Source organism: Megachile rotundata, chromosome 16 (genome assembly GCF_050947335.1).
Source record: "Megachile rotundata isolate GNS110a chromosome 16, iyMegRotu1, whole genome shotgun sequence".
Classification (NCBI taxonomy): domain Eukaryota; kingdom Metazoa; phylum Arthropoda; class Insecta; order Hymenoptera; family Megachilidae; genus Megachile; species Megachile rotundata.
In genome coordinates this window covers 12,380,769-12,396,347 of record NC_134998.1, presented here as the reverse complement: position 1 = coordinate 12,396,347, position 15,579 = coordinate 12,380,769, and the positions used below count along the sequence as shown (strand labels likewise).

The window sequence follows — 15,579 nt, the reverse complement described above, 5'->3', positions numbered from 1 at the left end:
TGATATATCATAGTATATTAATTAATGTATTTCTCCACGTAAGTTTGACATTTCTTCCTTATCATTATATACACGTACGCAAGAAACAAACTAAGAGAAACAAATAGGATTACGACACTTAAAATTGTTTTAGGGGATGACATTCCTGCAACAGAAAAATCTAATCCCTTTTACAGTTCGGACCAAGAGGAACACATTATTTTTCAACGCGAATATTTTGAAAGGGAAAAAAAAAGAAAGATCCATAATCATAAATAATAAAGAACAGTTAAACGTGGTCGTAATACAATTTTATCCTTTGAGGTTAATGGTTATGGCTGTATGTTAAACATGTCCCTAAATAAATTTATATCATGAATTATGTATAGCAATGCGTGAAACACATCCACGTGTGTCTTATCCGCACGAGGTTTATATATATTTAATTAGAGTGAATCGCACGTTAAATTCGTTAAAATCAGTCGTAGCATTTCTTTTTTTTTTTCTTTTCAAGTTCTCGCGACTTACATACGAGTAAAAACCTAATTAATTATAACTTACAAGATATCATGAATTATAATCCGCTAAGAAACTAAAGATAAGCGAAACTTACCGTATAATTATTAAACGTAACACGCCAGATTTTCAAACTTAAAATGACGCGCTATCTATAAAACGCAAGAGAACGTGTAAAAATTAAACTTTCTCTATTATCCGCAGTAAGATGAGCCTTGTTTTCTCTTTCGATCGTGAGTTAAAAATAAAAGTACGGTATATTATGCCATATTTGATGCAAAATCTTACAACAGACTACTTTGCAAAAAATTTATTTCTAGTTTGAAATCAAACAGACGTAGTCAGTGAAAGCTAACCCGTCAACTTTGATCCCGATCGAATTCGAATAGCAAAAGAACAACGTATCGGGGAGAAAAGACAAAATTTACATCTGGTTCGTTAATGGTACATGTATGTATGTATGTATGCGTGTGTCTGATCCAAAATAACGAAGAGACCAAAGAATAAAGAGAACGTAAAAGAAATGAATGAGAGAAAGCTGCAAGAGTTGCCTCTATTTTCTCTTACTCTTATCGTGCTTCTTAGTGAGAGGTGGATGATGGTGCGTCTTTATTCTGCTAGCCTTCTGATGGTCACCATGGACTGTTCTCAAGTTCTGGCCAGCCATCGCGATATCGCTGTCTGTCAGCTGGCGACTCGTCGATGACTCGTCAAACCTGGTAAAACAGAGAAGGTGACGGGAACAAAAGCTCAGTAGCATTCTCGTAGCTTTGCTTAATATTGTGTTAATTCCAAATTAAGCTTTGAACGGGGCTCGATCGCTCGAGCAGGAAATCCACAATCACTGTCATCGAAATTTCGTCGAGTAATCCGCTAAGTTCTCTGAATATCGTTGGCTGCGTGTTAATGATACATTTATATATACATATATATCCTATCTATGTATATCTATATATGTATATATAAAATAATAATAATAATCTATGTATATGTACATGTATATTTTGTTGTTATCTCGTGTACAATAATGCGTCGACCAGCGGCACTAAACATAGTATTAATAGCATTATTCCAACGAGAAACGAAGCCAGTCGATGGAGATGATCTAGATAGATTACAAAATAAGCCGCGGTTGACGATTCGTTGAAAAACGATTACACTTATTTCTTTTTTTTTTCTTTCTTTCTTTCTCTCTCTCTCAGGTAGATAGGTAGCAGGAACACAAACACATCTCGGTAGAGCGCAGAAATATTACTCGCAAATTGTGACACGACGACAGGAATTTCTCAATCGCTGCTGAGCGGAGATCGAGCGAGCGTTCTTGGGTAGAGATCTGATTTAACTGTACGTTATTGATTGTGGCACGCCGTTCACCGTCTTCGACTTCAGCACATCGTTCTCGTACGACATTATCGTTTCCTTGCCATTCTCAAACACTCTGCAAAGGAAACCAGTCGTCAATTTTAACTTTTACATACAATTCCGAACGTTATCGTGTATACAGAGATTCCCAAAGTACGAATTGTAAGCTGATTTTAGGTGAGTGGCGTTAAATATATTTCTCCTCTGCGTTTTAACATGTTCATTACAAATGGAATTTGGGAATTTTAGAATTTCGAAACCTTGTCACCTCGAATCAAGAAATGTGACCATTGTGGAGAGTACGTTTTGGCCCGTGAAAGTTTGGGAAGCCCTTATATACATTCTATGCATGTGTTCAACACGGACACCATACTTATTCCCTTACTTTTTGGTGGTGATCTTTTTGCCGTTGATAAATCGAGTCGAGGTACTTGTTCTCTTCACCGATCCACCACCATTATTACCATCGATGGTCGTGAACGTGTTGAACGAGGTGAAGTTTCCTGATAAACCTTCAAACAAGTTGTTCAAATGGGAGGACGTGCTTATGCTGTTACTGCTCGGACGACTATACCTATTGAACGGTCGACCTACACCAGTTCCAGTGAGGCCTTCGGGAACATTAGTTAAACAGTTAATTACACGGGTTTTCAACGTATAAACACTGAAAAAATGTCTTGGAGGACGAGGCTATTATTTGATTAATCACTGACTTAATGTCTCATTCATCGTTCAACGAAAAAGGTTTCGTGATTCATTGGTCTCTTCTCGTGTTCAACGAGTGTATACCGATTCACATTCTACATTTTCATCACAGGTTGTACACCGAGGAGTTTACTTACTAGAGAACAAGTTCTCGAAAGAAGTATCGCCAAAGAATTCCCTGAATACTTCCTCAGGATCTCTGAAGACGAAGGTACCGGTGAAGTATGTACCAATGTCATCCTCGTGTCGCCGTTTGCCGCCAGACATTTGAAGTCCCTCCTTTCCATACTGGTCGTAGACTCGCCTTTTCTTTTCTGCAAAGCGTACAAGATAGAATATGATTATTACTGGTCACGCGACGAGATGTCAATGCATTTTGCTTAGTTTTATTCGCTCCAAATTCCAAGAAGCAGGTACTGCAAGGCTTGCCAGGTTAGTAGAGTTCGCTGGATGATTTCTAGTATCAGTCGAGGGTTGTCCACCGCAACAGCAAAATCAGTGTAGAGAGAACAACGTGGAAAATTATTAGACAAAGAAAGGAATACTTAGATATCAATATATGATTCTTTGAAGGACTAACTGTGAGAAGTCTTCTAGGAATCCTGGTTTGGTCAACTCGGATTATTTTGGATAACTTCTGATTAGTCCTTCAAAAAGATGAATTATGATCAAACTACTGGCGCACATTGGTCGTTCTCTCATTCGGTAAGTCGAGCAATGGCAAAAGGTTAGAAGTGCGATATGATACAGGCAATATTATCTGTTTTTCGCGGCGACTCATACACCGCGTGAAAGAGAAAAAAGTATCTTTCGAGTTTTGCACAGGGATTCTGTATACAGAAGATGATCAAAAACTTCTGAATCCTGCAGCTGGGAACTACATCCTGAAGGCATAAATGAGGGATTAGGTTTCCAATGAATCTTTCCAAACATATTTTAAGAAGAATCTATCCACGTTTCTCGCAACAGCAAAGTAAAACTGAAGGTGGATGATCGAACACGAGAACAACAGTACGAAAATTAAAAAAAGAAAAAGAAATACAAGGCTTGGCCACTCTCAAAGTCTTTTTTCTCTTAAGTGGTACCGAAATATCGCTGGAAAGGAGAGTCAAAGTAACTCCGGTAGGTGAATCCACGGCCGGGCCTCGAGGACGCCTTCTGATACAATCGTTGGTCGTAGGTTCGTCTCTTCGCATCTGGACATCGAGCACGGTCACAAGAGATCGTCCGGAAACAAACATTTCTAATTGAATTTTACTTTCTTTGTTTAGGCTGAGACTGGACTCATCGGTTATTGCAGCGATGCTTCGGCTAAGGAGTTTTAAATCTCGGTATTCGATTCTCGAGTTTCAAAGAAATTTCTTAGCAGTTATAACAGTACTCGTTTAACCCCTTGGCCTCAAATAATGAGTCTGGTACATGTTCTTCCTGTACAGATGCAAACACTCGTAAAATTTTAAGTACCAGTTAACAGGTAACTAATCTTGTTAATGTTTCATGTTCAGTTCCTTATTATTAAGCTGTAGTGCATATTCAAATCTTCTGCATATATTTGTTTAGTTCACAGCAGTAACGGACTCGGTTAATAGCAGCAGACACATGAAACATCACTTTAAATTTAGTCGTACATCAAGGGGTTAAAGGAATATAGACTTTGAAACTCTAGAATCTAGTACCTGGAGCTGCGAGTGTTTCACAAATGGTAAACGTTACTATAACAATCTTGAAAAATTATTAAGCAAGTTCATTGTTATCAAAGAATTCTCGCAACTCCTCTGAATAGGATACGCTGGTTATGAAACAGTTCATTCATAAGGAACGATAGAATCGTTCTAGATCGTATCTGGTTGAACCGTTGGGTCCCAGAATAAGTCGTACTAGTTGGAGACCGGTTGAAAGGGGAAGATGCTCATGCGAAATTCGGCGTTGTTGACAAGCGGAGGAGCTCCTGTCGATCATCTCCTGTTGGCATCGCCAGCCGCTTTACAGCTTTCATTATTCAAGCTAGTATACTGATTAATCTTAGCAAGAACCAACACGAGATCCTTTTCGTTGGAATTTGGAAATTCAGCCGCTGTATAATCATCGCTTTTACAGAGTTCTTCTACTTGAAAGAAAGGTACTTGAACGAGGCAGCTTACCGTCTATTAGAACTTCATACGCTTCAGAGATCTCTTTGAATCTTTTGTTTGCTTCGTCTAGATTTTCGGGGTTCTTGTCCGGGTGCCATTTCAGTGCCAATTTCCTGTATCTGTAAAGCCACAGAATCATCATTCAGAAGAGGATCGTTTAGGAAAGTAATGCTTTATGAATGTCTGTAAAAGAGGAGATCAGGATGGACAAATACTTACGCCTTTTTGATGTCTCCGCTCGAGGCGGTCCGCTGCACCTCCAGTACTTTGTAATAGTCGACCATCGTTCACTGTCTTTGCACTTGGATGTCAGGGCTTAGGCAACCACCTGTCAAACAATGCGAGAACAGTTATCGTAATTAGCAGGCCAATTGGCAACCACACTACGACACCGAGGAGGGTCAATAGGTTAGGAACGCAGGAAAAAAACAGCTATCCCAGTTTCATTCGGCAAACAGCCTATACCGTTCTGAACACGTTCATTTGCCGGGTCATGTTTGCTTTTCTGAATAGTGCAAGAGTTCTAAGAAATTTCACAAGAATTGAATTTCTTCTTAAACACTTATGAAGGCAGGTTGTATTACTTTACATCAGCTGTTACCATTAAGTAACAAATTCAAATCCATTGACATTTTTGAACACAGAAGTTCACTATTTTAAATGACACGAACCACAGATAAAGATGACATTTCCTCTGGCACAAAAAAGACAGTGCTTCTTTCATTACTGGACTTTAAATTCAAACATTCATTCCAGCAGTACATAATGGTAGTTTTTACTAATCTCTAAGCAAACAGCAGTCTCTTTAAACACGTCATGGGTAGTTCTATGAATCAAGTAGTTGTTAAAGCGTTAAGAAAACCCCTGCTATCACGTTGCATTACAAAAGATTCTGCACCGCGTCCAATTCAAGATACAACAGGATTGCCAAATACATGATCAGCGCTGGGTCCAACAAACCCCGGGATGTACTTCATTCAACTAAGAAGCTTGTGTCCAAGAATGCCGGCAAAAAATACGTGCCAACATTCCAAAATAGTTTCCTCGTACTATGTAGTATTCCAGCGAACACGCAAATATATTCCTCACCGAGTTAATTTTACGTGGTGTTTTTGAAATAGCGACGCAGCGTTATATAAATGGCTCACTCTTAATAGTCTGCTTGCGCCGATCAAAATTAATGAAAATCAAGCTGGTTAACGCTTTTGCAGTTCTCGATATTTTTCAAGTATACTCAAGGTTTCATTTGCATTGAGACACTGTTGGTATCAACACGAATAAGTGCAGGCGTTATTAGGTGTACATAATTATCGATGGTTAAGTAATCGGTACCGATAAATACCTATAATTACCGTTACTGCATAGATGCTCATGATGGTTACAATGAGCCTTAGTATATAAAAGCGCTAGACCTCATGGATACCTGTGGTCTGATGCGCATGGAGCTATTAAAAAATGATGGATGACCACAATCCTACACCACAAAGTAAATAACAGGATAGACACAATGATCAAGGGTGATTATAGGCATTCTCAGTTTACACCTGGTTACAGTTAGTTTTGCAATTTGTGCATAGAAGGAAGTTAGATGGATGACTATCATACTCTGGTACTCATGCTATTAAAGAAAATGGCTACAGTAACCCTCAACACACAGGGTAAACAGTACTGGGACACTCCTAGTTTTACTCGGATGATCATGTGAGTAATTAGTGAACTATAGTCACCCTAGGTAAACAAGCAACCGGCACAACCCGGGTAATCCGTAATTGTTGAGAAAGGCACTTGCCCAGAAACCTCATCGTTTCGAGCGAAACTTACACACGCGTTTCACTCAGTCACAAAAGAACCTCACCAGTCACTCAGCGATTCGATCCCGTCGTCTAACAACATTTTGCTTCTTCGATAGTTACTGAACAACTTTCAAACGAGTTTCAAAGAGACCAATCATCCTGGAGGATGAAGACTAATTCGAGAGTTACTGCTTGATTCGTAAAAATCAAGAGAACTGAGAAGCAAGACTCCGCCAAGAAGCGAATAGCCGGTGGAAAAGTTCAGCTCAAAGTCAAAGACTGGACTAACGAAAACGCTAAAGTTAGCCGAGACGTATATCGAAAATAGTTCGAAACACGGAGGTGGAGGTCATTACGTTATCCCACTTCAGTTTCTCTCCCTCCACTTGCTAGTCGCAAAGCAGATAGAGACGGTCCCACTTGCGTTCTGCTCATTACATTTGTTTTATACGAAAGTACAGAATACACTGAATCATCCAAACCAAAACAATCACTCAAATCATTTCTTCACACGTGTGGATACATATTTGATCCATGAGTGTTGCAAATCCAAAATATATATTCTTCCTGAAAGAAAGATAGAAGACTGCTCAAGGGTTGCATTTTAAAGCTAATATATAGAGTATAGATTTTCATTTAGATTCTAGTTGCAGAAGCATGAAACTGTGTTACTAGGTGAACAGGGCTGTCCTCTATCCGCCAGGTGAACAACGTTTCATGTCCATACGTGATACAGGAACACCACCTCCGCGATCAGGTCGAGGACGTTCGACTGAGGCGTTTTACATCGCCTTCCGTGTATACTGTCCTACACAGGTTGTTTGCTATCTGTATGTCTGAATTAATGTTTAGAATCAAAACTTGACTTTCCCCTCTGTTTTAAGAGATTACAGACAATTTTTAATTCTTCAAGCTCACTCCGAGAAACATGAATCTATGTGGACCAAAACTAGAGCAGCTGTCATCTATAACACCATTAAGAAATTACATCAAATTATATTTAAAAACAATAATAAATAGATTTAAATGAAGAAACAGTACCATGATTTGAACTACCCTCTCATAGAATACACAGTGCCATCTATGAACCTTCAACACTAAAGTTATTAAAGATATAATAAATGTAAAGAAAAAAATAAATAATAAAGCAATAAATGTTATCGTAAATCCTCAGAACACCTTGTACATTTGCATCAAAATTACACACCAGGTATGACTGCTTTGCATTCGACATTCAAAGGCAACCAGGAAAAGATACTCTCTGTTGTCAAATACGCCAAGTGGTGGGTGAAAAGCGGGCCTTGCCAGTCCACGAATTAGGAAGCTTATTCTGTAGCTTATAATAAATCTGCGCGTTCATACGAGGATCGCGAAATCTGTGAGTCACGCCGCTTTCGAAGGTGATTTTGGCCTGCCTACACGTTGAACAAGCATCGCAGGTAAAACCGCGTGAACAGTCATCGCCGACGTGGGTCGTCGTGGGCGTCTTTCCAACAGTTCGCTACGAAACACCCTTCCTCACCTGGTACATTGTCCTTAGAAGAAAAGCTTCAAACTTTATGTCTCATTATCAATCAATGTATTCCTAACCTTTAACCTAACCTTTTGCTCTCGGACGATAACTTATCGGTGTCATAACGTAAACATTCATTCGCAGTCCCAGCTTTTTAATTACTTTCAATTGATACGTGATTTGTTCTTCTTATTATTCACTGAATTTTTATTGATTATAGGAGTCAATATTTTTTGCACGGATCCTAGTTTTGGCGCCAAGAATTTTGACACGCGCATGCGCGGTGCACTTGACACTTACGGTGGCGCGCACGATGGGTTCGATACGTCATTTTGTTTTTGAAAAATGTATCAAAGGTATATCATATCAAACTCTACAATATTTAACAATTTATATCAATCATTGCTTATATCAGTTTAACTTCTTTAACTTTAGGTGCATTCTTTTTGGAATACTGAGTGAATTAATACCGAAAATGTGGTTAAGGTTTGATGCTCCCCAAACAGTGCACATGCGCAAGTAACGAATGCTTTTTTAAAATGCATAGTGCCGAAAGAATGACAATAGGAATCTCTTTAGGAACACCTAATGTTCGTCTCTGTACGTGTCCCAAATTTTTCCAGGTTTCATAAAAGTGACAATGTTCTAAAACAGTGAAGGTACGTAAAGCCACAGTTTATTGATACAATGGGGACGGAGATAATGGAATTTTCCGGTTTCAGGCTATCGGGAAACATGGACCGAGTGTCTAGCGATCGAACAGCGCGAGGAACGTGGCTGGAAACGGGTCTTCGATATTTAAAATTCAACGGCGCCTGTACGCGAGAACTGGGACTCGAATAGCTTACGTAACAGGCGATTCGAACGAATGTTTTGGATGCCTATTGTGTTCGTAACATGATCAAAAAACAGCAGTTGAGTCTTATCAATTGACGAGTATGTACCAGGGAATCCTATGAATTACCTCGGGGAACCTTATTCACAAAAACGTCGATAAAAACTTTTCAGTGTTAGGAACTTCGATCAGTAATTATAAAATAATTTCTATTTTGATTTCAGAATCGATAAACCTAATGACAATGTCTGTCAAAAGTAACAGTGTCAAAGCTAGAAATTCTCGGCCTAATGGGAGGATGTATTGTGTAAGATATTAATTTTATAGGCAGCGATGATCGTTAATAATCGCGCCGTACTAGTTTTGGTCTTGACATTCGTCCAAAGATAATCGTTCGAAGACGAGAAACGTTTTGGGCACTGATCCAAGAATGGAAAGATCGGATACACGGTGATTTCGTTGCTTTAACGATGAATATAAATTATCGTTTAGTCTTAAATATTGATCTTCGTTCTTTCTTAACGCAGGTATTAAGAACAGGTGTTTCTCCCAGATGTTTTACCTCTTTTAATTGTTGCGATAACTATACTGTAAAAAGTTTACAACGAACGGAAAGACTATAAGGAAGGAAGCTTACAGACTGGATTTCCTTCTGATACATGGAAAAGGGAAAACCGGATTTCTGAAGTAGATAACTTTTACCGCAATATTAATGCTCTTGGCAGACTTTTATATTCATCTCCATTTTCAAAACATTTTATTTCCAATCAAATATTTTTTAGATGATATTAAAACTAGACAGAAGATAAAACTCAGGAAACCTGGCATTTCTTTTCGCAAGCCGAGTTATCGATCCATGTACTATCTACAAATTAACGTGCAATATTTGCATGAAAAACGTGTCCTCATGGAAATGCGTGTGGCGAGTACCGTATCGCGAAGCGTGACACTTCCGTCGTATTGCAGTCTGGTTAAACAGCGGTTTAGTCATGAAACCTCGAGCTTTTGTCAAACCTGCGCATCAATTAAACGAAATGAAATACGAATCGAGACAGCTATCGTAGCAACGAATCGATACTTTATCTCTTTTATCGGTAATTCTATCAAATCTGAGCCGGAGGGCTGCCTCGTCGACTTCCGCGATTGCAGGAAACGAAAGTTCAGCGGAATTATTGACCTAAGCCTGGCACGATGACTCGCTACAGTCTGTTCAAAGTCAAGCAACTACTCAAGGACATCGCCCCCACCACAATTCATAGTGTTGTCCCTATCGGTGACGTCACGTGTGAATAAATGCTGCGAATAATTACAGTAAAACGATAAGTTTTTGCATTTTATCAACGAGTGAGCAATATAACTGTAGGAAAGTAGTGGGATTCGCTTCCTAGAGTAGTCCTTATCAAAGGAAGTTTATACTGCACTGTACAACGCATGGTTATATGTAAAATACAACAGTACAGTACTTCAAGTAATCTGTCCGACATAGAGTTAATCATCTGAATGATTCAACAGCTGATTACTCATTACAATCGGTTGAATATTCTTTTCTGTCACAGAAGAATGATTGGAAGATTTAGACGCTATGTATCGAACACGAGACTCAGAGCCGATAGGATTGTCAAGGAGAATAATATAGTGACACGTGGGCGATGCGACAGTCTCTAACAAATTAGAGGCTTAAGATTGTAAATACCCAATCCCACGTGACTAATCTAACCAGTCCCGACTAATTATACAGATCTATAACAAATCTACGATACATTTTGATCTGTTAAAGTCAATCACTTAATTGCTATTTACTCAGCATCCATGAATACTGCAACAGGAAGCAATTAATTAAATCAATTAAGAAATCTTTGAGGAAAATGATGCAATACAATTATTAGAAGTTACTAATGAAATAATGCAAACAGTAACGGCTAAACTTCCTGTGGTTTTAGTCATCGAATCTCAAAGGGCAATGAACCAGCAGTAAGACTTTCAAAATCTTTTCTTATCCACCGTCATGTTTTTAATGGTACGGAAAGAGTTACGTGCACGTACATGTAATTAATGTTCTCGAAACAGTTGGAGGATGTAGAAAGGGAAATTGAGTGATTGATGTGTCAGTAACGCCTGTCGTTTTCTAGGGGAAATGCAGCGGAGCGTGAAAAACCGGAGAAAGAGAGAATTGCAAAACGAAGAGAAGCGAGAAAAAGACGAGAGACCGCGAGAAGCACGCTGAGCTTCCTTTTGCGCTCTCCCGAGGAGGTGTGACGTCAGTTTTACATATTCGGGCAGTGGCGAGCGATGTATCGAAGAAAAAGGATTTCACGCGTGTCGCCTGATCTTGAGAAGTTGCTCTCTCTGTTCGTTTCTGCCAGAAGGACGATTTTGCGCTCAACGTACGGTCATCCTTGCCCGTTTAAAATACCGTCGTGAATGTTTCTTTTGTTATACGCGCGGAGATCTTGAGGCAAAAAGTAAACAATTACTCTTCAATCTCCGTCATTTATCTGCCAAGCGAATGAGCACATATTTCGTACGCACGTTTAAACTTAAAGATGGAGAGATATTTTCCATATTATAATAATATTACGTTGAACACGAGAACTTTCTTCTGTCAGGAAAGTAGAAATTTCACTTGCAACGTTGGTTCATTAATAGAGGAATTGGTGTATCAATGAATACACACATGCACAAAGAGGATCCATCTATTTCTAGTCCATCGATTTATCTTCAGATACTGCATAAATATACGGAGGTATTACTGGCAGCTTTGATAGTAATGCAACGTTGCGTGATATTGTGTAATGTAGCTCATTAAAAATATCACGACTTTGTTTTTCTAATCCTAGGCAAATTTTGAGGAAGCTCAGAAAAGCGAGAGATCGTAAGACCAAAGGCCCTAAAAGAAGTCTAAAGAGAGCCTGAGGAGATTCTAGGGAAAGCCTAGGAAGCCTGAAGAGACCTAGGAACATCTCTCCAGTCATCACACCCAAAAAAATACACAGCGTATATCTTGAAGACGGTATACGCAACACGTGTTGCGCTAGGTCAGGGCTAGATAATGTCGGTTAAAAGGCCAATGAAAGGGTCTAGGACAGCTTCGACGGCCACGGTCTAATTTTAGTTACATATTTTCGATCTCCCTAGTCTTTGAACCCTTAAAATTTTATTAAGCTCGTCGACATTTCAGTGAGTAATCCCGGACATAGTGAACAGACGATACATGATTCATAAATTGAGGAAAAGTAATTTACATAAATATTTCCATATGTGGTGACCAGTGGAAGGTTAAACGATTTACAATGGGATAATGAAAATGCTCAGGATTTTCTTAAAAATTTCATTTATAAAACTCAGAAGACATTCCATTAACTCTAGTGCAATATCACAGTTGGTGAGTCTTTTAAACAATATTTACATTGTGATGTTAAGGATCATCTAAGAGATTTGCATTAAGAACCCATTTAGCAGTCAGCCTGAGTGCAGCAATAATTGTTATCGATACTGCATGACTAACCCAGCTAATTCTAGAACATACCACTAGTCTCATATTAAGTAAGTAATACGAAGATTTCGGTAGATTCTAAAATAAGAATTCATTGACCTTTTTAAACATAAATTAACTGTAGGTAAATTTCGTAGAACAGGTTTAATACATCAGCTGGACACTCTGTAGTTGGCTGTTAACAATGTTAATTGTTCTTCAAGCATACCGATTATCACAAACATGAACAGAGGAGAGAAACGAGAAGAGAATCAACTATCCTCCCTCTCTTATATGTGTGCGTAGAACCGAACTTAATATAGAAACGACGCGAGTTATGCTATTCGGCCGATCGTTATTACAAACGTGCGACTAGTAATAAAGGAACCTATAGCTATTGCAAAATCATTGTTCCCATTGATAGCGCCAGCCGCCGCTGCTAATCATTAAAACATGAGTCTGCTATGGGCAGGTGAATTGATTGCCTGAAAACAAAGGGAACTTCATATCCAGAAAAATTGAAGGTTAGGAAGATGAGAAAGAGGAATGTTAAATTACCTGCAAGATCGCGATTTAATGGATGCTGGAAGGTGGAACTGGTGCTGGAAGCTGGAAATAAATGGATCAGTTAACGAGGAAGAACAAGGAAGGATATTTCGTAGCAGATATCTACAGGGTGAAATTACCCTAGAGGTCTTAAAATGATAGGTTAGGGATATACACCCAGTCCGGGTAGTTTCAAGACATAACGCAAGATACGAGCCCTAATTCCGGACATCCGCATATCCCTAGTGTTATGCCTTTATGATATGTAAATCCTCTGAAGGATCTGCCCTGCGGAATCGTTCAGAACGTGAGGAGGAAGATGCCGTTAGCAGGTTTCAATTTCAACCGTTGCTTCCTCACAGTCAGCGCCACGATATATGACCGGCAATATGCGTCACGTGAATGATGATTTATATGCGACAAATGCGAGGAACGTTTTCTATTGATTTTCCCTTGAATCTCGTTCGATATAAGTGCATTATTAATGACGGGTCATACACGAACATCGGCCGGTCGTTACTTAAGATACAGTGGAAAATTTGAGACCTAGCACGGATTCGTTCGAACTGCCGGACCCTCGTTGATTGAGTCATTGATTTCGTACTCTGCCTTAATAGCTTCAGAATGTAGATTGAAAGCATCAGTTTCCAAACACTGAGCCCACCAAGAAATTGTGCATTTAATTTAACTTAAATGTCAGATGAAAATAGAAATGATTAACAATGCATGTGATAGGTGACAACTGTGGAATCATAAAGGAATTTTTATATTTGGACCGGTATAACTGTATACCGATGACAAAATGGAATGCCTTCTGATATAGAGCACAGAAATGTATAATGTGCAATATAGAAACTGAGGTGTTTGACCTGCGTTTAAAATAGCATTGCAAGTGCAATGTCGTGCTCACATTCAGTCAAATATAACAATAAAACGCTTTGCTGGTACATAAAATATCCGATGACATGGTACTACAAACGATTCATTTATCTACACATGCATTGTAACATATGCTCGAAGCGACATAACCTATAATTTAAACTATCGATTTACAACGCAATTCATAGCAAATTGAGTGGTACGATTCTTAGCGAAACACTGGATAATGTCGACAGTTAAAAGATAACGAGAATTGATAATTGTCATGCCTCAGTTTTCAAACCATAACCTATTCGTACTACATTTAAACGCGTACATAAATTTTTGTAGCGTTATTTTGCAATTGTGCAAACAGTTTATGATTAAACTCGTAAGAATCCGATAAATCAGCCAGAGTGAATGTGCCAAACTGATAATGATAATTATAGGAAACTTACTTGGACGTTGCTTCCCTGAAAGAAGCGTGTATAAATTTTCGAAATCGAGAAAATTGTCGTCGAGGACGAAAACTCGATAAGTACGTTAAACCGGTTACCAAGGATTCAAATGGTTCGAGTTTTCAAACCTGACACAAGGTTGGTTCCAGCGTGCAAAATTTTCTCGATAACGACTCGGCGGTTGTTACGCGCTTATCTTTTTCTTTTATCTAGTAACAGAATACTACGCTATGATAGGGGCATTATCGATTACAAATAATGCGAGTAAGCTTGTTTTTGCAAGAACTATCAAAATGGCACAAGGTACACGTCTGTGCTTAGTACGTTAGTACGACGATCAACGTAACTGAACGTCGAAAATGCGTTGTCATTAGGCGTGGGAAAGATTTTCGATTGAAAAAACATGGAATCACGCAATATCGCTGAAAAAATAATAGTGCACAACGTGTTGTTCTCGAAATTTTCGAGCGGAACCTATCTCGCGACGTTACAACGGTTCCCCTCGGACGACGTAGTTTGGTGGTAGCAACTCCTGCATTTTTACGAGAAAATATACCATTACAGACTTACCGAGAAGTGGCTCCTGCTTTTTCCTTGCCAGTCACAACTCAGCAATCAATTTTTCCCACAGAGATGCGAATAATTGTTTTCCTTTCGGCGGAGGACAGACACACAGTGGACAACAAGCGACAATCTCGCGAAAAAGTAGAGAAATGCAACTATCGCCTGAAGTTGGCGCAAACAACGGTCGATATTCAATATGGCTGCCGTTTCGATTTTTCTAGAGCACATTACGTGCTCACTGGTACCTGCTTCAACGTCATTAGCGTCATCTACCTCATTTATTGATTTGATAATTAAATTTTAACGAATGATTTTATGCACATTGAAAGGGGGATTTCTGTTTCAAACACACTGTAACATGCAATGACAGCAACAGGATGTCCGAGTTTTTACAAAAGATGGTTCGTATTTCAATTTGTGTTAACCTATATTTTTACATTAAATTTGAACATAATTTGGAAAAAATTGGTATAAATTACGTATACTATTCGTAAATATAATAAAATACTATTTAGCATAATGTTTTCTTGTCTAAATCGAACTTGTTCAAAATACGCGATTAAGTAATCGATGACAAAACAGAGACTTTCTATTGTTATAATTAAAGGAAGATCGTTTATAAAAAATAGAGTGACTTTATCTAGCTATAATCGATTTTAATCAAAATCAATAATCGATTTTGAAAATCAAAATTGGCGTACTTATTTTGCGACATAGATAGTGACATCTATTAAGATGATGTTGAACCACGTTACTATTTTATTAGCAGTAAAAATGCAAAACATAATCTATAAATTAATTGTAGACATGTCTAATAATGAAGGAGGAGGATCATGTCTACTCGAT

At 38.6% G+C, this 15,579-nt stretch overlaps 1 protein-coding gene across 5 annotated transcripts; it reads right to left on the bottom strand.

Moving 5' to 3' along the window:
• Window positions 1-5: 5 nt before the first annotated feature.
• Window positions 6-14,913, bottom strand: LOC100882067 (DnaJ heat shock protein family (Hsp40) member B6 mrj). Of its 5 annotated transcripts, none has more exons than XM_012280232.2 (8): window positions 14,740-14,913; window positions 4,914-5,022; window positions 4,704-4,813; window positions 3,648-3,758; window positions 2,700-2,876; window positions 2,243-2,468; window positions 1,844-1,933; window positions 6-1,211 (listed from the first exon to the last, which is right to left on the bottom strand). In XM_012280232.2, exons 2-8 carry the CDS (start codon window positions 4,976-4,978, stop codon window positions 1,049-1,051), a joined length of 942 nt encoding a protein of 313 aa, XP_012135622.1. In that variant the 5' UTR covers window positions 4,979-5,022; window positions 14,740-14,913; the 3' UTR covers window positions 6-1,048. The 5 variants fall into 5 exon arrangements, with proteins under 5 accessions (XP_012135622.1, XP_012135625.1, XP_012135623.1 ...); XM_012280235.2 differs by lacking the exon at window positions 14,740-14,913 and adding an exon at window positions 14,170-14,302; XM_012280233.2 differs by lacking the exon at window positions 14,740-14,913 and adding an exon at window positions 6,550-6,778.
• Window positions 14,914-15,579: the final 666 nt, after the last annotated feature.